Below are 25013 nucleotides of genomic sequence, written 5' to 3'. Positions count from 1 at the left end.
ATTGTAAATTTTACACAAGCGGGAAAAAAAAATGCTCTGACACCGCTGTTAGTTTTGCCGCAATTTGCGTCATACGGGTGTACTCGGCATTCGTATTTTCAGCCACGATTATGATCACCACAACAATTAAACTGATAGGCAAAACCTAAATGTGACAAATTAGTAGTGTCGTTTTTCAGCACTTTAATGGAATTTTTGAGTTGCCATTTCCGGACATGGGTTTTCTTTTAACGTGCTCGTAGTTCACGCTTTAATATTCCTCATAATTTTTTCATATTATGTGATTGATTCGCTTTACGCTTTACGTCCCCGAAAGTTGCTATTTTTCCTCTACTAAACCGTTAAAGCGCAATATTAACCTGAAGTCATTTTTATTAAAATTCTGCTTTTTAAAACTTTGGTTTGGTCCCTCTTCATCCGTTCCAAACTAAGAAAAATTTTCATTTTTCGATCCTCCTTAATACCCATTGCCACTGATTACTTATTATTGATTTATCGCTGACATTGCTATTGGCAGCAACATCGGCATATGCGCCTATCTTTACAATATATAATATGTCTTTTGTGAGCGAAAATAATCACTAATATTAACATTTGTGACAAAAACTTTAAGATAAATGAAGACAAATGTTTTAATTGCCAACACATAATTCCCTGTGCACGTCGATGATAACGATTGAAACTATTTTCGTCAAACTTATTCCGCGTTATCATTCGTATATATGTAGACTAAATCCATCTGAGCATATACACCATTCAGACAAAGTTGGCAACAGGCGGCCCCCACGTATACGGCTCCAAACTCAAATCCGACTTCGGCGTTCGAGACTCGAACCGAAAACAATTTTCAATTCAATTCAGTCTCTCCTCCGGCGTCATAAAGGGAGTATAGTCAGTGTTAGAAATATTCATCCAGACACGTGACTGTCGTGTTCCTTTTGCCGGCACTTTTTCAACTTACTTGAAAGAAACCGGGAGTGATTCAACAACAAAAAAAATTGTTCATTCTTTTCTGTTATACATTTTCGTGGAGACGGTCGAAAGCCTTTGGAGAGTGCACTAGTATGTATACTGTTGTTAACCACATCAAACGCAGTCTTGCTGTCCTTTCAGCCCTACTATTAACTGGTAAGTAGTTTTTCTCTTTTGCGTTTTTGTTGCTGACGTTTCGCTGACGAATCTGTCACTAGGATTTAGGAAAAAGGAGTGGAAAAACGAAAATTAAAAGCTAACTAAAATGAATGGAAGATGAAATTTCTCTTCTCAGTCGCTGAGGAATGGCAGTTTGATTGATTTGAGACGCTGGGTGTCTGTTTGATCATTGTACCCAATTTAAACTGTCTTCTTTTCCAATTTCATTTTCTGTGTTGGTGATACTTTAAGTAGTATTTTTCTTAGCGTTTAGGTTCTTTCTACGTGTCCGAAGTTGACCGCTCGCTCAAGCATAGGCAACTTAGTAAAATTGAAGAAGTAAAAATAAAGAATTTCTTAGTTAAAATATTTTGGCATGAATTTGATAATGATTCCAGAATTACACGGATCCATGCTAGTATTATTACCAAAGAACCACTATCAAAGATGGGTAAATTCAAAGAAATGGTTATAGAATTAAATGGAACGATCCTTGCATCCTTACCAACATTCCATTGCGTTGCTCAAGTAGAGGTTACCTTTGCTTGAGTGAGAGGTCAGCTTAGGACACAAAATGATACAAACACCACTTAGACTATCCCCCAGCGTAAAGAATTTTTAAATAAAAAAGTAGGTTAAATACAATGACCAATCGTATCAAATCAACCTTTTAAAATTAATAATTAATTTAGACCTTCCAAACAACTATTATGAATTAAATAGTGGCCCTAAATGCCCAATCAATTGTTTTACCAACGACTGCATTATAGACATAAAGTAAAACTTCATTATGCAGGTATTTCAATATATTTATGGTACTAACGAATTTACAATTAAAGACTATTAGGGTTAACAATGTCCTAAAATGCAGGGTTCAAATTATATTGTAAATTGAACAATTTGAATTCTTAATCATATTTCGATTTCTATAACAGGGTATGTTGTTATAAAACAGTATGTTATTGAAAAACTCACTGCCATTATAGTTTGGTGTCATAAGCGCTTTATGGAAACTTGCAAATGCCTATTTTGGCCTTAAACTAAAAAAGGAAATCTTGAACAAGTATCACAAGTTTTTCCGTTCTTTTGCTCTAGTATTTCTACTATTGATAGGATTTTTTCAAATTACCTATAAAAGCCAAATAACAATAAGAAAAAGGGAGGCAAAATCTTATAAGTTCGAGCTAGCTCAAAAGAGACAGTGGCAGTGGCGTAAAAATGCGGTTAGGTAAATGCGGTTTGGGGTAAAGCCAATAGGAATTGCGCAAGAAACCACTGCAAACTGTATTTGCCAATTTTTAGATCTTCGAAAGTGGCAATAGTGCATCAATACCGGTATTTAACATTCTTGTCACGAATTCGGGGTCATTGGACGTGAGATGTGTTAATATCAATGACAAGTAATGGCAAAAATTTTAAGCGCGTTGTGGATGATAGACGTATTTAAGGTTGCGAATGCATAAAATTAATATCTAACAAATCATCTGAAGGCAAAAAGTCGGCAGGTTAAAATCTCTAACATTTACCCCTAGTAACACCTATCCCTAGTTTCAATTAGCAGGATACTATTTATTTATTATCACTGGCTATATCGAGGCGGCCGCATAATCCGGTCCATCATCAGAGTACTACCGAGCATATTGAGATTTTCCAATTTTTTGTCCAAGAGCTCGCAAAGAGATGTAAATATTCGAGAACTCGCATATTTAGAAGGAAGACCCGAAAATGTCTAAACAAATGCTACAAAGGGTTTCTAGAAAATGTTGAATTATATGAAAAGTTATAAAAGAAAATGTAATTTAATTTAATTACGAATAAAAGTAGGTGTTTTTAAATTAATTTTTCCTACGCGCGTATGACTCAGTTTCCTTGCCGCCGGCATTTGGCAGTTGAAAGTAAGATGTTATCGCACATGTGTGAGGAAAATGTTCACTGTAAGCACACCAAAAGCAATTGGTAGTAGGTCAAAAGTGCAGTAGGTGAATGTTTCTTCTCATAACTCCCTAAGAAAATAAACATAACTATAATAATTAATAATATATGACAATAAAAAGTAAATGACTTCATCAATGACCTAACTTTACAGTTCACCGCTACTGGCGAGGACTTTTTTCAATGATCACTCGTTAAAATTAATGAAATTGGTGCTCAATGTTGTTTAGGCAAATAGTGAATCATGAATCATTATTAAACATTTTTCTGCCAATAATAGAAATAAATTACTTTCAAATTCCAATACAGATTAGTCTATAGGGCTATTGTTCTGGAAATATTCGAAGCACTTGGTAGAGAAAAATCCTAAAATTCTAACTTTTTCGTTTTGGGCATTGATTTGAAAATAATTTATGATGTACGTACTTCCTAGTAGCGTTGGACGACCATCTTGAAATAACTTATTTTTTGCTTTGCGATAAACAATTTAACTCATTTTCTTTTATTATAGAATGCGGTACAAATCTTTAAAAAAATGTGTCTGTGTGTAAACTAATCAACCAAGTAAATAGAACTGATGATCAAATATAAGATCTACATGTTGATGTATTTGCATGGCTGTGTAGATTCCAACAATTTTCACTGGAAATATTTTTAATTCTCTTAATAAAATTACATTGCTTTCAAAGGTTCAGAACTTGGAATTTTTCAAATGCAACTAATGCAACAAAAAAGTTTCCCGCGGAATCCGGTAATATACTACCTATAGTTAGTTGACCTTATTTAATTGTAAGTGCTGATCTTTCAATGCCCTGCTATAAACCACAAACGCAGTATATTTTAATGCTTTTAGATAGCCGTAAAGAATAAAATGTTTTACACATAGGTATTTAATTTCACGGGACATGCAGTAATCTTAACAAGTTTACTGTATATATTTTGATACTTGCGTAACATACATAACTCTAAGTATTTTCCAGTCATGTTAACACGTTAAACGTTCCAATAACTTTGATGACAATGTTATTCTGGACTCAAGATAATTTTATTTAGTCAATAGAAGTGCATTTATATAATATTTTTTGAAATACTAAGTGATATCTAACGTTTTACCTGAAATGTATTCATTATTAATCACTTTTGAATTAATGGTTTATGTACAGAAACATTCAGGTTACGTGAATCCATCGGAAAATATTTATTTACTGCTAAAGTAGCAAAGAAAGCAATCTCTCGACGACAATTCACAGATACAATAGAGGATGCTTAAGGTGCTAGAACTTCTAAATAAGCGCCTCTAAACACGCAATTCGAAAAGTGGAACTTGGACTTCACTGTTTTTGTTTTTCTCTCAAAAAGTTCAGTTTTCCAAATATTTTTAGCCATCTATTTATCGCCTTAGGACTGATTTATTATTCAGATTTCGTCTCTCGTGACGTTCGTCACACCTCCAAATTCTCTTGCGTCAATATCACAACCGGATTATTAAAATGCCCGATTTAACTAGAACTTAATTTTTTGAGTCAGTTAAGGTCGGTAAACAAATATTGTCTGCTTTGACGATCTTCATAAACGTACTAAGACCGTCGATTTGCACCGCTCCATTTTCAGAATTATGATTGTTTTATGTAATTCCCAGGCAGGTAGTTTCGTGTTCGAAGGAAATAATCAACATCCAAACAACCATCACCAGCAGGTATTTTCCTTTTCGTTAAATTCGAGCTTGTTTTCGTTTTGCCGGTATCTTTTTCCACATAGAAAATAAGACAGAAAAACGAAATTCCCTTATTGTACAACGTATTTCGTCGAGCGAAATTGATACTCCGTGTCTGGGATTGATGCAATGAAAACACAAATCGTTCCTGAGGTTTTTTTTCCAAGGAAAAAATATTGGAAATCGCCTTCAGTGGTGGTGATAAATTTCATGGGTGTTTTTCCACGATTTATTGAATGAGCTTAAAATTTATTACACTGTGAATGAAGATATAGGGCAAAATGATACAGATTTCAGCGTAAATATCAATCTTTCGTTATCTCTTAAACGTGACTAATAAAATTTTCATAATCCCCTCTGGAGACACATTAATCAATTTAAGTAAGAAGTAATCTCAATTTCAGTTAAGGGCATTATTCCCCGAAAGTACCTACCACCTTAATAAATCAGGCTAAAACTTCTATATTAAACTTCGAAAACGGAGCTGTCAACTTTACATTAAATAAACTTTTACCAAATTTTCCACTCTATTTGAATTCGTAATTACCGAAGTTTTAATTAATGAGCTTATGCAATTATTTAGCTATAGTAATGCCGATGTGTATCCATTTCGTGCGTAAACAATATGCCGAATTTTTATCCGATAAAACAGAATCGGTGAAATAGACAATTTTTCTAACAATTTTCAGCTGTTTTAGACAACAAGGATGTAAATTATTTTTGACAACTAAACCCTTTAAAAGTTGTTTTTTTTCGTTGGTAAGCAAAAACTATGAGACTGAAGGGCTTGGACTTTCGTATAAAGAAAATCTATGACCTGAATGAGTGGGCCACGTTCAATATACAAGGCGTTCCACTCTGTGCTCGGCCTAAATAGGGAATAAAACAACGCCCGCTGGCAGTGAAAAAATAGGGTTCCATATACAAAACTTAAATTAATTCCCGCTACTTACTTGCACTAGGGGTGAAATTATTTCCCACTTAATTAACGTCGAACCCAGTAAGCCAAACACAAAGTATTTTAATCGCGGTCATAAATTACGAAAGTTAAGTAAATACCACGTTATAGTCGCAAAGTTGCTCAATGTCCCACGCTAAAGAGCTAAATCGCCCTTCTTTTATTTTCGAAGTTAACCGTTAACTTCAAAGTTTCGCGCGTTGCATTAAAAATATACAGCGGGAGTTTTACATGAGTTGTATAAGAGTAAGGGCGGCTTTTATAGTGCGGCGTCTAGTGACTACTAACGCTTTTATGGCAGTTTTACTACGTTAAGTTTGACGTTAATGGAGGAATTTCGGACTTTGAGTAAATTTTGTTGGAATTTTTTAGCGACCACAAAGTCGATGACGTGATGAAGTTTTTGTGACCCTTTAAACTAGCAACGAAAATGTCCTAAGGACGTTCCCTAACGTATGAAATTTTATAAATACTCCATTTGATGGCAAATCGACAAGTAGTGGGATATGTTGTTTACCAGTATCTAATCTTAAATAATAAACTAATTAGGACTGTGAGCTTGTCATGTATGATTCACCTTCTGATGTTAGTACTTATAAGAGGCAAATATTATGCATGATATCACAGGAAAAATACATGAATTTTCGTAGGAGTTCATTCATTAGAACTTAGCCCTATGCCTCATAATTATTGCTCATAAAAGTAAATATTAGTTTGCTAGTAAATTTGGGAATATTTTGAAGTACAACGCTCATTCTGCTAAATTTAATTACGCTTGAAGTAAGAATAGACCTATATTATAATAAAACTCGTTAAACTCCGTGCCTCCAAATAGACATAATCGAATTGAAATATGTACGTGTTCTGTACATTGCACAAATGTTGTCAGTGTAGCACGATGGACAGTTTACATTATTGATGAAAAAGTTTACCCAACGTAACGTGTAAACATGGTAACAACCACCTGCGGCCTAATTAGGTCGTAATTTTCCTACAATTTCTGTCTAAACTATAGGATTTAGGTTAATCTATTTTTTATTCAAAGTTACATTTAGTCGTACCCATGAAGGAATCATACGGCATCAAGTTATTTAATTTTTGCCCTCCATACCGTTAAAACGTTAAAAAAGTCTTAATAACAGAAACATCGCGATGAAAAAACTGAATATATTGAGTGCCGAATGAAAACTATTATAATGAGGAATTTCAGGGTATGCTCGATAGGACCATGTTGGCCATCCTTGGATACATACTAGTTATGCATGATAAGCTCATTTTAGAACCTCTGCACTATGCATAGAGCTCGTTGCCAGCGCGATATCGTTCAGATTCAAATAATGTCACGTTTTTCAATATTATTTTTATTACTTATTCCAGTAATTAATTGACAGAGCAACTGTGGTATTTAGCCAGATTGAAAAAGCATCACTTCCAATGCCATCAGAGTAAATGGCTTTCATATATTTCACTGCCTATGGGCTTTCAAAATCTGTTTACTATTTGATATCTAATATAGATATTTATTTCTTTCGCAATTAATTTTTAAGAACAATTAAGGCTATTAATGATGTTGTAGTATTGTTATGTTTTGGTCTTTACTATGAGGAATTACATGAAAATAGGTATTAATTAGCACTTGCGTTTCTAAAAAAAGACGAAACAAGCTCAATAATGCGTAGTCCTGTAAACTATCTAGAAATTTCCAGAGGCACTTTATTTTCACCTTACACAGTAACCAATAGATGCTAATTAGGATTCAAAACGTGATTTTAAAGCGAAAAACCTTGAAACACTTACGATTTGATGTCAGTTAACGTCAGAACTTCAGTCTTCTGTATGAAAACCTAATGGTTATGTCATTGTTCAATTCACGTCGTTATAACGTTACCTTTGACGAGATTGACGAGTCGATGGCAAGACTGAGTCGAAGATTATGTCTTACCATCGACCATGTATGCAAATGACAGAATCACTACTTTTCTGGTTCCTAAATTACTGTGAAGTGTTATGTTGGGCTTTTTTAAAAGTCACGTTTATAATTTATTTATGTTATAAACTATATTTTACGTACTTTATTTGTCCTTTTGAAGGTTGAAAAATATCTTATCATAAATTCTCTAAAAACTAAACCATCATAAACTTCTCGGCCGACATTAAAAAATCACGAATTAATTAGTGAATTAGCAGGAATTTAAAGCTAAATATTGACTAAGTATGCTAATATTGATAGTTTTAAATTAATTTAAATTGCTACCTATAAAACGCACCAAATATTCCAATATTGACAGTTTTTGATTAGTTTCCTCTTTATTTTTCGAATTCCTTGTTATTTATGCTGTAAAGGAATGTATAATCTTGGGAGCTATGATTGAAATGAATAAATGTGGATCTTGGTTTTTATTGGTATGATTAAATCCATGAGATAATCATGAAAGATGTATCATGCGACCGCATTCCCAAATTGGACAACACACAGTTAAAGATCCACTTGCGAACTGCATTCAATTTACTTTTTCTACGTCGATGTAAAAAAGACAACTTTCGTCATACTTTACCCTAACCGGAAACATCGTTCTTTCGTTTCAACTTTGGTCTCTAGAGAGGAAAGTTTGACAGTGACGCATTAACCCATCCCGCCATTTACAGAAGTATTATTGGAAGTTGATTATTGACTGTTTTGTTGATTTCCTGTGTACTTGGCTGCTTACAATAAAATAATTCACAGTGGAAGCACAGCATATGCAAGTGCGGTCGATGATATTAATAATAATAAATAAATTGTTCACTGATTTAATTACCGTTTGTATCATGAACACAGTGTGGCAGTATGACCAACTTCCTCTATCCTTGTTTTGTTGTGGCATATGACAGGCGCAGACAGCTTTCGCCGGCCATATTGCCTCACCGATTGTGCTCCGGTGCGAGTGCCCGAATTCGACATAACATGAACAACAATAAGGTATTTCGATAATATTTTCTATGTGTTTGAGCTGTAATAGTGTGCCAAAAAGGTAGATTTTTTTTGGCTGAGTGTAGATGTTCAAAAGGTATGCTATTCTGATTTAAACGTATTCCTGTGTCTAAAATAGTGCTTGAGTTTTGACGTCGTTGACTTCCTCCTCTAAACCGTCGCCAATTCTCTTAAATTACAGAAAGTCAAAGGAGAAAGTAGGAATTATAAAACCAAATACACTTAATAGAAAACAGATCCGCCACTATAAATAACAATAAACCACACCAACTTATTAACGACATTTCTACAATAATTGTTCGGGTATATGTGGTTCGCTATGCCATTGAATGAACGGGTTTTCAGGCTTACAAAATACGTAAAGTAATTGGACATGTTGTTAACCTCGGTGTCAGTGCCTGCTTTCCATAGAAAAAACAAATTATTTTGTGCAACGTACGTACGGGCTTAATTCGTACCTACGTCAACTTTCAAGGAAAGCTAGTTTATTATTACGCTTTTTCCTCATCAACTTTTGAGAAATTATGCAGAAAAAACACAAATAAAACCTACATTACACTAACCAGTCAAATAATGTAGCTTAAAAAAATTGATTATGTAGGATATTTTATGCCTGGTTTAAAACGCTGTCGCTTAGCTTAACATGTTACATTCGGAAGTGTCGTAAATTAATTTCGGTATTATCTTCATCCAAATAATGATTCAGCTTCCCAATGTTCATGGTGAAATTAAAGAACTAATTTCAACGTGCGTACGTTGGCAAAAGCCCACTTGCAGCTTTAAAATAGCGTAGGAAGACCTTGACAAGGAGGATGAGTAGCACTGGACAGAATCAGACTAAAGTTACGAAACAGGTGAATGTACTTTCGTCTTAAAGTGGAACCGGCATCGGTATTGCAAAAACATACTGTTAGGTGCAGCCTGTTCGTCATAGGGCAGCACAACACCCAACATTCAGACTGGTATAGTGAATATCATAATTTATATTAATCTACAGGTTAACACGGGGTCAAAGCAGCTATAATTCCAGCCAAGGTAACAAATAAAATGCTATTGAGTGATATAGGTTCAATGGTGGAAAGGGAAAAGCCCCAGTTTGCGTATATGGAACAAATTTAATGGTTTTGCTTCTCATCGATCGTGACGAAACAACGCACATTTACTTCGAATTTAATTGAAAAACTAGCGCCGAAAAGTGTTAACTGCCAATATGTCAAAATGTATAAATTTTAGGAGAATTAGCGAGTTCGTAAAAGTTGAGATGGGAAATATTTATTCCGTCGTTTTACGATGAGAAAGCGCTTTTTACTGTATTTGATGTCGCTGGAAAAATTCAAATGCCGATTTCTATGCTATGCCCTAAAATCTAATAACATTTTCTCTATTTTCTTTCTTTCAGGTAAGTATGGGAGTCACAGAGTATCTTATGCAGGACGGAGGAAGCACACGTAAGCATGTATTAATTTCAAATTTTGAGGAAAAACAAAATTAACGTAATTATTATTATTACATAAATTATCCCAAATGTTGGGGAGAAAAAATTTTTTAAATACCCTATTGCTCTCCTCTAGTACCTCTTGTAGGTTTGCTGGGAAATGTACTTTGTCGAACGCAAAACTCAGTTAACTGTTAAACTTTTTTGTACCGGAGTGTGAAAGTAGTTTTCTCTTATGTACTTACTAAATTCGTATAAACTCCAATAAATAAATAGCGCAAAAGTGGTTTTATATTATTTAAGTAATTTAATTCCATTGTGCGTGCACTTTACTTTCAAACAATCCCCAAATGAGGATACACCTGATTTTCCACTAAAACGGGCAAATGATTTAGATTTACTGCCTATAATGGCCAATACAAAATGGGATAAATATAATAGGTTCACAAATTATTCCGAAATGTTATTTTTTCTTGTCCTCATAGAGAAAATAAAATTATTATCAAACACTTGCAAAAAGTGGTATACACGCACTCAACTCACTTGGTGAACCCTGCTTCTAGTTGTTGAATAAACAGCTATTGATTTATTATTTTTTTACCGGCCATTATTCAATGAAATATAAAAACTGCAGATATATTACTAATGCTCAATACATTATGTAGCGTATTCCATATAAGTATTTTTTCTTTGAACGGCTGGTTGGTGTTGTCACCATTACCATTATCGGCCAATCCAACTAGACGAATCATTCTTATCATGACATTGGTTTAGTTGGTTGGTTTGAGACAACTGATATGTGATTCCTGAAAAAGCTCAAGTAACAATAACCATTAAAAACACTTATCAGCACATGCAGCGAGTACTACTTATGATTAGATAAGTTATTCAACCTCTTACATAATCTTCGAGACTATTTATAATTTTGTATCAAGGATTTCCCGTAATGTCAATAGTGTCAAGAATAGTTTCATTCGCTAAATGCCAACTTACAGCACTATTTTTAGATTAGTAAGCAATAATTGTAAGTAAATTCATCCCTAATCTGTTCGGCGTCAGTCACCATATTTTCACAGGGTTTCCATGTAGTTTCAAAACGCGCCCCGGCTGGCAGGTAGGTATTTATATATACCTTTAGCAGATATGCGTCGAGTAGTAGAGATTAAAGATAACGACGTTTCTGTTCGTTGCACGTTTTACAAGTTCTACGGTTCTCTCTAAAATCGTACGATGCTATTTGGACCAATGAGAAGCCCGCATTTGTGGGCTCGACCGTGCGGTACGACCGACGCGTCATTCATTAGGAAACCTTCACCTTTTTATAGCATGGGAAGCCAGCGATTCTCAAACAAACTGGTAGTGCCGTACCTGTCTGTATGGTGCTAAATTTGGTTCATTAAAATGTAGTCTTATGGTCAATATTCTTTATCCCTTCATTAACTACTAACGTTCAATTGAAAGTGACACATGGTCAGGCTTCAGATGACGTTAATAGCTTTGCATGCATGTAAGTGCGTTTAATCAAAAACGAATGCCAATAAGAGTCGTAATTTGTTTTTGACTCTTATTTATGTCGGTTATTAATCATCGTACCCTAATTTATGGTTTCCTTGTGGGTCGAATGAGAAATACTAAATAAAGTCGAATTTCTTGTAATGTGGGTGGTTTTTCCGGTAATTATTAACACTTTAGTAGGTTATAAAAACCTACATGTTTGTAAATGGAGAAATATTGCCGTATATTAGAGGATACAATTTTTAGTTTGTTAATACATGTTACATATTACGTAGATGTTATTAACAGAAGTTAAAGCATATCGCTGATTAACTTTATGTCTGGGCTGTGAATTGACACAAATTAACACCTATAGAAAGACAATCAGGCAGAAATCATCTTTAATGGGAACGTGTTCTCTGCACTTAAAAATTTTGCTAAATAATCAAAAATGTTAGTTGAAGCTTTCTCTAAAAAAGTTTATGTGTATAGAGCAAGCTTATTTTATATATCTATATCTGTTATATGGAGAATTTGCAACTTTAGTTGCTATGCAAATTTCTATATGTGACCTATTTCAGTGCGCGTTTTGAACAAAATGTTATTCAAAACGAAATTGCGCTCCAATTAGAACTAAGTACATTCTTTTAACACTGTATATCTAACGACTCTACGCAGTTGCCAATAATTTAACTCTAATTTGACTTTTCGTCGTTTCGTTTTTGCGCCAGTATGTTCAATAATAATGTTTCGTTTAATGACCAATGAAAAAATACATTATATCAATTATACTATTATTAAGCACAATAATTCTTCAGAACAGTAAATTGGTAACAATTTATCTAAAACTGGTGCTCCTCAAGGTCCAAAATTTTAGCAGTTTCATTGTTAAACTTGAATCTCACGGAAAAATAGGAAGATTATGATTGTCGTAAATACTGCGAAATTCAACGTTTGTTATGGTTCAAAGAAAGACTGAAGGTTAGAAAAGATTATGTTTCTCTTGGAGGAAAGTTATTAGGTGATGTTACGTCTAGAGTGACTTTAAAAAAATTTCTCTGATACCTAGAATGCTATACAATTGTGTTTGCCTATTATCATGCATCATGGCTCATTATTTCCTCAAATAAGGCCCAATTTTGTATTAGTCAAATGTCAAAGTCCAGAATAGTGCAGTAGTTGCCTTAAAGGCTACGCAATCATCAGAGTTTTCACTCAAGATTCATATAATTTTCTACTTTATTTCAAGTTTGCTTACAACTTTTATAAGTCACTACTTATTCGAAACTATACAACGTAGCCACAATAATGGCATAAAAACATTAGCTTTTTTGTTATTTTCAGCAGTCAGTTTTTAGCGCTTTTAACACAACGAAAGGGAAACGTTTGAATGAAGTTGTAAGTTTGTTTTGCAAAGTGCAGTGTCTTTCGCAGACTTTCCAGCAGGAAGAATGCGAGACTTGCGGCTCTTAGCGCCCTAGTCTAATAAAGACTTAATCAAACCGTAATATCAGCAACTCTACAATAAGTAAAACAGTGTTTCTTTGTTCATAATGACTAGTCTGTCTGCAGACCTAATCTGCAATTTCTCCATATAATGATCCGAACCAGACGTCAAAGCTTTTAAAGTTACCGAAATTTTAGTACATGCATACAACCATCAGGATTCATTATAATAAACCCTTCCAATTTCTAGTTTCCACAATGTGCACAGAATTTGATAAATATTAGAGTAATTTTAGGAGAGCTTAAAAGCTCCTACATTATTGAGTTCTGGAGCTTTGTCTATTGTAAAACATTGTTGGTTAGTTAAACAAGGGGCCACATCAAGTGTTATTAGGGGAGTTTAGGGACGAAACATATTTCGGCGAATATTATTCTCTATAGCTAAAATTGAAAATTGTCCGAGCTTGACGGACTTGGCAAAAATAGTCCGACACATGTTACGCATCACCTTGAGTATTTATTGTAGAATACGTGAGTTAATCGTCATAATGTCAAGGGTTTTTGTTTTTGCTATCCTTAATTTGGGAGCTCAATGGCAATTTCCATTATTGGTAACCTCGACAATTTCAAATTTTCATTTCGCCTTATTTTGAAAATAAAATAGTTAATGCGAATAAAACACACGGCTTATACGAGTTTAACACGCTTGGAAAGAGCCGGGTGTAGCTTTATTAAACAATTGACATGGACGTAATAATATTTATTGCCGTTTGACCTAAAAAATAAAATCACCATAAACAATACAATTAAAAATTTAAGAGAAAACAAATAAATAGGCGAGGGTTTTGTTTATTTTAATATAATTGCCCGGTTTGCACGCATCAATTGCAACAACTTGTCGAGTGGAATAGTAGATACGTATTGAGGCAGATCAATAATAATTTATTGCGAACAATTCCTCAGGATTCATCTAAGAATTATGGCACAATCTGAATTACGTAGCAAGTTAACTACTTTAATTTGTCATATAATGTATTATTGACAAGAATCGTCATCAATAGTTTTCGCAAGTGAAATTGATATTTAAAAGGAAAAATGTTAGCGTGAAAAAAACAAGAATTTTTGCTCTAGATCCATAAATTTGTCAACAAATACTGGTTACATAATGGGAAATTAGACTACATAAAAAAACTATTAGCAGAATTATTTTTTTAATTATGGTAAATTACTGTTGATAGTGGTGTGACGCTTGTAAGCAGCATGTTACTATATACATAATATCATAATAATTAGAAAATTCCCAGACTCCTTGGGTACTGTAAATTCCTGAAATTACATTACTACCCAATTCGCGAGCAAACTTTCTCACACAACTCTATGACGATTATTTAGGAAGAATATTCAAGCTTTTATTATTGCACATTGCTATTTACTAACCATGACTTTTTTCACCTCTAAAAGGTGATAATAATGCCCTTAAAACGCGAATCGATAATTTCTGATCAAAAGGCCGACAGAACAAGGAAGACATGAAAAGAATTTTATAACAATGACTTCCACTTAACCTTAATAGATCACCTTTTCAACTGGCAATTGCTTAAATTGACCAGCCTTAATAGTTTCAAATCGCCTGATAATAAGCACAGTCGGTATCAAAGTCATTCTAAGTATAGAAAACTGACTGTCCCATGTGGTACGATCTGTGTGTGTGTCAGTGGTAGCCGACGTTTAAAGAATGTTGAACGGCAGTTCTAAAAATGTTGATTTATAATTGTTGCCACGATTTTTTTGCCATTCAGTTGGTTAAAAATGCGTATGCAAGATTTTTTTCTCTTGCCTTAATATAATGGATTTTGTTCCTGTTTCGTGGTACAATAGTCGCTACTCAAATAATGCATGTGGTGGTTGCAAATATCGCAATATCCGGGGAAATGTGGAGCTGAAGCATTTTTAAAAAGCTGCTTGACAGTTTAAAAGCATTTGACTGAAAATTTCACACTTTTACGAATCCCATTTAATTTCCTATTTATTATTTCGCTGCTGCTGATGGGTTTTAATACTGAGAAAGCTGAATTGTCGAATCAGTTATGAAATGTTCTTTTTCATAATAATATACTCTATTTTTTATTTTACCTTTACGCACTGTGGCAACTTAAGGCCCGTAAAATCCCCTCCCGGACTAATAGAACATAAGAATGAAAACATCTGTGATTCCTGTTACCATTTTCATCACTACATTATTTATCGATAGGGAGAACCACTCAACCAAGCAAAAAAAATTGGAGCGGGACATTATTAGGTACTTCACGGCTTCAACTAATTATTTTCCTTCTTTTCCATACCGTTCCCAGCCTTCTCTTTCATGATTTTACGAAGCATCTCCATTATGGAGAATCATTTTTCCCTGATGTTGTATGTTAAAATCCTCACAATTTACTAACCTATACTAGTTCCACAGTTTAGGATTTTCCCAGGGTGAACAGTCTGATTAAGTTACCCCTCTGAACATTACATCTATAGGTCTATCTGAAAATTCTTTAAGCAGCCAAACAGTAATTGTGCCCATTTCTCGACTTATCTCTTCCATATCTGCAAATCCTTTCTGCACATTATTATGAATACTTTCGATATGTTAATGCACCTCGAGTATACGCGAGGAAAACCGCGAACAAAATCACATTTAAAATATCCAGGAAAGCTCCTAACGCGAATACACGGATTTGCGCTTATTGCTTCCATCTAAAGTTGCTGTTGCGGGTACAGCTCGGAGAACAAACAGAAACTCTATTACTCTGCCATGTTTGTGATTTCGTCAAACTTTCGTTTTGGTTTCATACATACTCGTACATAATATAGAAATTTCTTTCATACATTTTGTCGCGATCCCATCGGACGTTTTGATTGCCTTTTCCATTGCGTTCGGAAGTTTCTACTTCATTATTGTTTTAACCAAACAGACGTGAGTGTATAGATTATTTAAGGGTGCACATAGTGACGTAAATGTATCAGTGCATACATGTAAGTTCGGTGAATTCTACATAATTAAACGATGCATTTACGTTGTGTAATCTGTGGTGGTGTTCCAGTAAATGCCGATGAGTTAGTGATTTTGACGTTAAGATTTTTTTATACCTGAAGTATAAGAAAAATTTTCCCTTAAGTAGCCTAAAGACAAATGCGACACATGTGGCATATCTCTATCAGGAGAATTCGTGGTGGTGTATCAAACCGAGGCTACTGACAACGACATAGAGAGTCCCAGGCAAGGTCCATTACTCACACGGCCGCTTATTACTCACTAGAGGCCGATACCGACCTGGGAGCCTTGCAATTTAAAGGATTAATCTTTCGGAGCAACAAGGGGGAGAAACAATGGGTCCCCCTTTTCTTTTTCCATTACGAGATTTTTTTTTAGGGAATTGCTTTTGCTACCTTTTTCACGATTGCCATCTATAGGTGAATTGATGTTTGTTTTTTCCACTTGTTTTTATCCTGCTTAAAAACTCCCGGAAACACGCCGACGAAGGTGATGGTTGTTAATAAGCGTTGCGTGATAAAGAATATTAACGTACGAAAATTTCAGTTAAAAACAAATCGATATTAGAACATCGAACGCAAATGCAACCGGATAAGTTGAAAATTAAGGGAAATTTCATTATCGCACACTTGTGTACCGGTGACTTATAACTTCAGGAAAATATAAATAAACTGCGACTGATGAAAAAAATGTTGAAGTCAGAATTCATTCTTAGAGTAAATAAATTTGGGTACATATTTAATAAAATTAAATGCATTTGCTAACATTTTCGAATGGCAAAAGTAAATTTTGCTGTGTAAATATTGAGTTTGTTCTAAAACGAATAAGCGATGGGCATACCTTATGAGGTTAAAAGGGGAATGAGATACCCACATAGTAAAATGGTCATTGTGTGACTTGACTCGAAACGATTTAAGGCAAGGAATTAAAGAAAAGTCCATCAAATTAATACAAACCTTGTTATGTTGAATAATATTATAGGAAATGTTAATAGTAGAGTATTTTCGTACATCGAAAATGAAGGACTCCACTGAATTTTTTATGTTGTTCTCAACTATCATTACTACTTCGAAAAAAAGCAAAAAGCTTTGGTTGCCTGTGATAACTAACAGTTGATTATGTTATTTCTGTATAAAATCAACAATCTTGTGAGCTATTTTGTGCACATCAGTATAAAAGGCCTAATATTGAGAATTAATAACACGTAGTTTCTTCGAGGAAAGTTCAACGCAGTCAAGAGAAATTGACGGTATTAGTCAATTATTCAAATTGTTCCAATTATAAGTAAAAATCCTATAGCTCGATCAATCTACAGGGTCTTAACGAGTCTTCATCGAATCTTTAATAGGACTAACCTCTGAACTCGCCTAAAATAGTAATGAAACACAAAAATTCATTTTTGATTCACCGGAAACTCATTTGTCCATTAAATTCTCGTCAATTTGTTTTTTAACACGATTGTTGTACGCGACGTATCGTACATAAAAAATGAAGCCTTTGTGCGGGACCAGATGGATTTACACCAGATCAACGCTGCAAACAATTTGCATGGAAACAATATGTAACTCAAATTTCAAATTAAATTTTTTAACTCTCTATGGAACGTAATTTTTGCTTGGTTGGCTGCTGTCAGTGAATAATTTCAATATAAATTAAAATAATTCAGAATAATGAGGCTATTAGTATATGTAGGTTAGTTCGATTTAAACGTCTACGTTTAACATTTGGAGATCGCCGCAAACTCAACGTGTCTGATGAAATTGCTTGGTTAGAATATAATTCTGACGTTCCAGGTGGCATAGAATATCATTGAATTAAAACTATTCCCAACCAATCTTTTTTTAGAAAATGTCAATTGTCGGCAGCCTGAAGAACGACGCCGGACATTTTTCCAAACCTTACACTCTCAAGGACTAAAGCAGAACTTTTCAATACTCCGTCCCAAAGCGAGTCGATCTATTAGATTTAAAATTTGATAGCCTTTCTGGCTGGATGAAATAGAATGTCTTCTACAGAGACCTGAGAGTTCTATTTTTGATTAGATAAATGTGGCGTCCTCAACAGGGAAAATTGCGTATTAGATCTCTTCAAAGGAGGGCTTGGAGTTATTTAATGCCGTCCCCGTTGGGTGAATTTTTTGAACGTGAAAGGGAACAGAGCAAATAGTGTGGTCGAACATAATAAGATGTGGGCATTTTTAATTCTATTTGAGAGTAAAGCCTCACACACAAGTAGGGATGGAATTTCACATTATTCCCTAAGTTAAAACTAACTGAAAATAACACTTCACCCTTTACTAAGTGCTCGAACGAGGAGCCTAGTTAATGTTATATAAATTTAATCCTTTATTTTGGTGGAGATCCAACCATCACTAAATTAGTAAAAAACTGGTTTGCGCAAATCTCTATATGGTTGAGGAAAATTAATATGGAATGAGCAAAATTTCAATATCGAAAAGACGTACATAAAAAACATTTTGTGTGACAGACATACTTTTTTAAAGAGAGAGATTTAAAGAAAAAATCTAGGAAAAGGCAGGTTTAATTGCGTATAATAACCAAACACTTACCTCAAATATGCTTTTAACAATAATGATTCATCAGCCATTGTCAAGAGAAATTTCAGACACTTTTTATTTTCGACACGACACCACACTGCCCGGTCTCACCTGCGTCCCTAACTTTTTTTCCTCAATAAATATGCTGCTCGGTAATCGTGCGACTTCGGAGGCCCGAACACAACCGAAACGATATATCAAGTATTGTCAAATAAAATCGAATTTTAAAAATAAGATTTTTACCAGTTTTTAGCCGAGCACAATCTCGTACGAGCACTCATTATGTTTCTATGGACTTAACTTTCACCTCCGCACAAATTTTTCCGAATGTTTTCTATATTTTCCATCGAAATTTGATATTTTTCGCGAGCAAAACGGGAAGTAATTCGGAGACGCCATTAACACTGACAACCGAGGCGTTATTGTTGTGTTTCAATGGCCTTCTTGACAAAAAGCCTCTCTCGCGTATGACGAATGTTTATAAAACCGCGTGTCGATTTGCCGGTACTGAAGCGATAATAAGAGTCCAATTTTGTTTGCATTTTGCCCTATTTGCGTTATTTCCAAGTTCAATCCCCTCAAACGCAGAGAATGTATTTACAGCACAGGGGTAATTAAAGTCAGGTTGATAAAACGCCACTATGGGGCAAATGGTGAATATACGCGGATTTTAAAAGCTTCCGAAAGTTACATATTATTTTAGTTTGCTTATTGGTATTAATTATTACGCATCTGCTTAATTTAGTTGTTCACAAGTATAATTAGTAATAACGAATGTTAAATACCTGCTTGTGCACACAATAATTCCAGTTTTTCGCCTATAAAGGTTATTATAATTATCCAATGTTTGATATTTACTCGTTTCAGGGAGATTAGCCGAGGTATTTGTTTGCAGCCAAAATATTCGCTATCCAAATTACTTGACACGTACATGCCCGGAAGCGCAGGGGAATATTTCAAATGCACCTCATAATCAAGGGACAAGATAATATCACTATCATAGGGAATTAAGCGCGACGTTTACAAATGACCGTACGAATATTATCAAATAGACATTAGACAGATATGAGCTTTTCATATTTCAAAACTCGAATTAAAGCTTAAAAATGGACGTGGAAGATAAGGTAAACGGGGGAAATTTCAATTGATAAAATTGCACCACAAATATCCATTTTTATATGAGTAAACCTCGGCGAAGAGTTTAGTGTCAAATATAATTACCCGAATGCACCACCGCAACAAAAAGGATTTTGCATTCGAAGCGCGACCTTTACGTTTCAAAGGGCACCCTAATATAGTTTGTATAACAAAACTCGTCCTCATCCGCTTTGAGTTTAAATTGAAACCTTTTGATAAACGTACGTATCTCGATGTAAAAGGGATTAGAGTGTTTACTTTTTGAACAACTGACCCGAAACGGTTTTAGACCTCTGAGTTTGTCTTCTTTACAATCGAATTATGTTGTATTCTTTCTATAAAGATGCATGTGGCTCGTAGGCAAAAGAAGTCGCTGCTGCTGACTTCTGTGAGTAGCCGAATAAATGATAATGTCAGTTTGTTAGAGACTTTAGATGGATACCCGGGCTAGTTCAGATTGATTGACCAGTTAGTCTAGGTGAGCCACCACCAGAAATGGGAGGGGACATCCTCTCTCCACCCTGATTCTGGCCCATTCACTTTACTCTTTAGTCCAGATCGCTGGGCGTCCACAAGTACGATTTTCTGTTTCCTATTCTACGTTTTTCTGTTCTTACTCGGATGTGCCATACATCCTCAAATCCAATGCCAGTCATGATCCAGAAATTTCTTTATATAGCCTTAACTCATCCCCTTGAACTTATTAAATTGAGGTTCTTTTTTATTTGTTGGGAAGCGGGAGTATAATTGCGAGTAATTCCAACTGTCCTTTTCAGATTGCAAATTCAAACCCGCTCTTTAGGCGGATTTAATTTTAATTTGAATCATGGATTTTTCTTATTACAATACTAACTTGGACAACTAAGAGCGCAATTTACGTACAATTCTTTTGATCGGATTCCGCCCCTTGAGTGAACAATTGCCGGAATATTTAATTTGCACATAAAAATGAACACACGTGTGTCCAAAGAGCCTGGTTGGCATAACAGTGCAGTGTCCACCTTCCGGCCCGGTATCTAATTTCGATTCGACCACCGCAGCATATTAATGAAAACCGCCTGTGGATAATCTGCACTGGTGGAACAATGCATTAGGACACGAAAATTCTCGTCGGGCAGTTGGAATTAATGGCTGTGTAGTGAAATTTAACCATTCCCTAAAACCGAAAAAGTTGTCCCGGGATGTTTTTCTTCTTTCACTTCGTAACAAGCGTTCGAAAGTACGAGGAAAATTGTCCTAGCTTCACGTTTTGATTGTGGAATTGGCGGTAAACCCGAGACGTGACTTACGAAGCCTAATTTTCATCTTAAATTACCTACTTCTTCCATGTAATAAAATTTTCTTTCTGGTGGGCAGAACGCCATGCAATCAGCCCTAATGGTAATGTATGTTCAGGGATAAAAATTTGCTTCGGTGGCATTTATTACCCGGGCCATTAAGAAAATTGAACGGCGGAATATTTAGCCTTAAATTAAGGCGTTTTTTAAAGTTTGGCGCAGGTAAATATGTATGTTCAGGATAATGGATTGGAAATTGATGGTTTTTTAAACTCCAGTTTTTCAACCGAATAGATTTATTAATAATTGAATTGGAAGAAGAGGGTGAGGAGGGGGGGGATAAAAAGCTTCATAAAAGTATTTTCTAGCCGGAAAACCGGAAACGTCATGGAACCGGGGAGTCGGAAACGATTTTAATTTTTCAACATTTGCACCGCAGCAAATTACACTTTCCAAGGATTAGCATTTGAATTTGAATGCGGACGGGCTCCGTGATTTACTTATGAAAGAAAAGATCTTAAATCCTTTGTGATGCTGTTATGGCGGCATGTTGAATAGATTATAAAGCGGACGCTATAATGCTTTTTTAAAGAGTAGAAAGATAAGCGAGGTCTAATGTTCCACATTAGAAATGTTCGCATCTTTGAAGAAATCTCATAGGGGCATTTTCAGCCGAAACGGGCAGAGCGCCAAAAAAAAATATTTCACCGGCCGAAACCGAAAATATGAAAAATTAATGAAGGCCGTGTAGCAGCATCCAGAAATCTTTATAAGAATTGAAAGGAAAATGAGTCTTGGAACTAAAGAAACATTCAGCTTAGTTTTATCTCGAATATCTCCGGAGATGAGGAATCGAGTACAGAAAAGCATCGTTGGGAGGAGATAAAAGTTATAAAAATTACTGAAAGCGTGTGGACGTGAAGTCAGAAAACTGTAAGGTGGATAATAATGCTGGGTAAGAATTTTATGAATTTTTATATTTATAGATAACACCCAAACCTCTCTGGAAATTGGGGGCACCTCCGAAATCTGAATATCATGTGGAAATTTCACCATTAATTTGATATGTAAATAGAGTTATATTCATGATATGGCGAGAACGTTAGGTTTTTTATAGCGGCCGATCTTCGAACCATTAGGTCAATTTTCCGACCTTAACCGGCGACTTTTCTATTGGAAAAACTAGAAAGAAACAACTATTTGTGACAATCGCGGCACTGCAGTGTAGTTATAGATCAGCAGTTTGTTTTCTAGCGACTTACGAAGGTTTCATAAATGATTATTATTACACTAACATAAATCACGTTCGCCGCCATTTAAGCAATCAAAATCGCTCAGCAATTTTCCAAATAACTTGCTACTTCTTACCCAAAAGTGCGGTGTAGTCATGCCATGTTCCTTCTCGCATTTAATGCACGACATCGGTAATTGTTAAAACGATGTAGGGGTGCACGGTGTGCGGTAATTAGGGTGTAAAACTATAATTTGACACGCGAGCGGCTTATATCGATCCGATAATTGTCTCTTGTTTGAGGGGTTGCTTGTTAACGCGTAGCTGCCTCCCTATTTGTTTTACGGGTATTAAACGTTAATGGCACCTACTTACTATTAATTGATACCTTTAATGTAGATGGGATCTAAATTGCTTTTAATTTCGCTTGATTGCCGCGAAGGCTTTGGTTCCGGCTTATGGACCAATTAAATTCAACGAGGACTTCTTCTCACTAGTCGCTACTCGCTATGGAACTTCCTAGTTGTTTACGTTTGTGCCTTGTTTTGTACATACCTAGTTTAAGCCTGAAAGGGAAGTTGTCCAAAGTTGGGACTTGGAGTTTACTTTATACCTCGTCGCTGGAAGCGTGAGAAATTATTAATAGGAAGGATTTAGCATAATAGATGGCAAATAATTGCCACCGCCAGTGTCAGTTTGTATTGTTCGAAGGTGAAACTTTCCAGCTAAAGCAATCTAATTGGCTTCCAAGGGAATTACAGCCAAACACAATGTAACAATCAATTTTTAAGTATTGATCTAAGAGAAATGTTTACCGAAACCAGTTAATAAAACTTCATATCGGGCACTCACCTAAAGGGAGAGAGTTCGTTTAATTTCATCTAATATTGAGCATCCTCGAAATCGGTGCTGTGGGTAGTGAAATAGGAAAATCAAACGTTAAGAGTCCTGTAGATTCGGGAAACATGCGGTTTTAATGGATCGCATGGATTAATTAATTGCAAAGTGATACTCTTGGTTTATTGGAGTGTTTCCTGGGTGTTGCATTCGAGTTCTAAGGTGAAAGGAGTTGGGATTTATTTTAATGCATCGACGTATCAGCTGTTCTCATTAATTTGTGTTTTTCAAATTAACTTGTGCCATAAAGCTCCTGCAACTCTAACTGCTTCGTGGTTCGGTAAAAGTACAACTTCTGACCACTTGCACCATTCATCTGCGCCCCGTCTGCAGTTTATCGAATAAAACTGGTCTTTCACTCTGGCCAAAGTCCTGTTAACTCGAAAATGACTACCACTGTAGCTATTGTGCAATTTTCGCAACACATTTTCCTTGCAGGAATTACGAACTATTGTCTGATAGGTAAAGGTTTTTCTATTCGGTCCTTTCCATTTACGAGTGATGAAACCGTCCTGCAGTCCCACCGCAAGGCACGTCAGGTCTCGATACATCGATATGACATATCGAGTTATGACTTTATCTTACCCTTAACCTACCTGATTAGATTGGTTATCGCATTTTCGTAAATTCAACGTCTAAACGTGACGAAAAACTCACGCTCAGAATTTTTTTTTGTTGCGCAGGTGTAGGAGACCCGAGTGAATTCTAGATTTGTAGGTATAGGCCCAGTGACTGTGAAAATCTACAAAGTGATGCGCGGTGAGGCTTCTTTGTGATGCGTCGTTCATCTGTCTGTTTTATAAAATTGAATTCTGTGTTCAAATTAAAAATCGTCCAACACCTTTTCACCTCCTGTATTTACAACAGAGTTGATTAATAGATATTCTGTTTAAATCGTAAAAATTTTCTTGTGAGCTTTCGGCCCAGCCTGCCCTGTCTTTACTCTTGCAACGCTAGTGTTTCAATTCCATTTTCAATAGAAGGGTAAATAATCACTGGCATTTAGAGCATGGTGTGTCGCAGACCACATCAAACCAAAATCTCATTTCAATTAACAATACGACCACTGCAGTTTAAACATCGTAAACACTTCAGTCGGGACTGTCAGCGGCCGTTAAAGCGATTGAATTTGAATAGCCCGAATAACGAAGGTTTCAATCTGCCCCATAGTAGTAGTAGTAGTGCTACGGCATTATACACATATTATCTCTGGATACTGAATCGATTTTGATGAATTCGACTTTACTGAGTACCTCGCTGGAACATATTTCCGATGTTTGTCAATTCAGGTCAGTCAAACCAAACGTTAAATAGAGGTAACTATCGAGGAGGTTTCGTTCAGGAATTGCAATATATTTCTCGTATCCGGAAATCGGGGAAACAATGTTTATTCAGCGCACAATCTAGCCTGATATTTACAACCTGTATTTGCCCTTTAAATATATTCCAATCTGGGAGAGCCCTTCCTTGGCAATCTTGGACGGCCGTCTATTGAAACCAGGGCAGCCCTTGGGGCCGTATAATCTTATCGGTTGATCTTTTTCGGCCTTCGATCTCTAATATTCGTGTGACAAATATGCCCTGTCCGTAATCCAATTATTGCATAATAATAACCCGCTTAAGTATAATCTAATTTTCGTTTGAAACGCGCTATAGGTACACCCCAATTCTCTAAAGCCAGTTAACTCTAACAATAGAGCAGGCGAGCCACATTTGATGATAACATTAGTTGCGTGTAAACGAGTAAGCCATCCGACCTCCATACAATGGAGGCGTTCAATTCACATATAAATTGA

The 25013-nt window shown here is 35.4% G+C and overlaps 1 protein-coding gene across 1 annotated transcript in view; it reads left to right on the top strand.

Moving 5' to 3' along the window:
• The first annotated feature begins 770 nt into the window (after positions 1-770).
• Positions 771-25013, top strand: part of LOC136419480 (uncharacterized) — a 37280-nt gene continuing 13037 nt past the window's right edge. The window contains exon 1 of the mRNA XM_066405844.1: positions 771-1128. Coding sequence (XP_066261941.1) covers positions 1065-1128 — 64 coding nt within the window. The 5' untranslated portion in view covers positions 771-1064. The remainder of the gene's footprint in view (positions 1129-25013) is intronic.

This window comes from Euwallacea similis, chromosome 2 (assembly GCF_039881205.1).
Source record: "Euwallacea similis isolate ESF13 chromosome 2, ESF131.1, whole genome shotgun sequence".
NCBI lineage: Eukaryota > Metazoa > Arthropoda > Insecta > Coleoptera > Curculionidae > Euwallacea > Euwallacea similis.
Note: the sequence above shows the minus strand (reverse complement) of the source record. Positions and strands in the feature narration are given on the sequence as shown.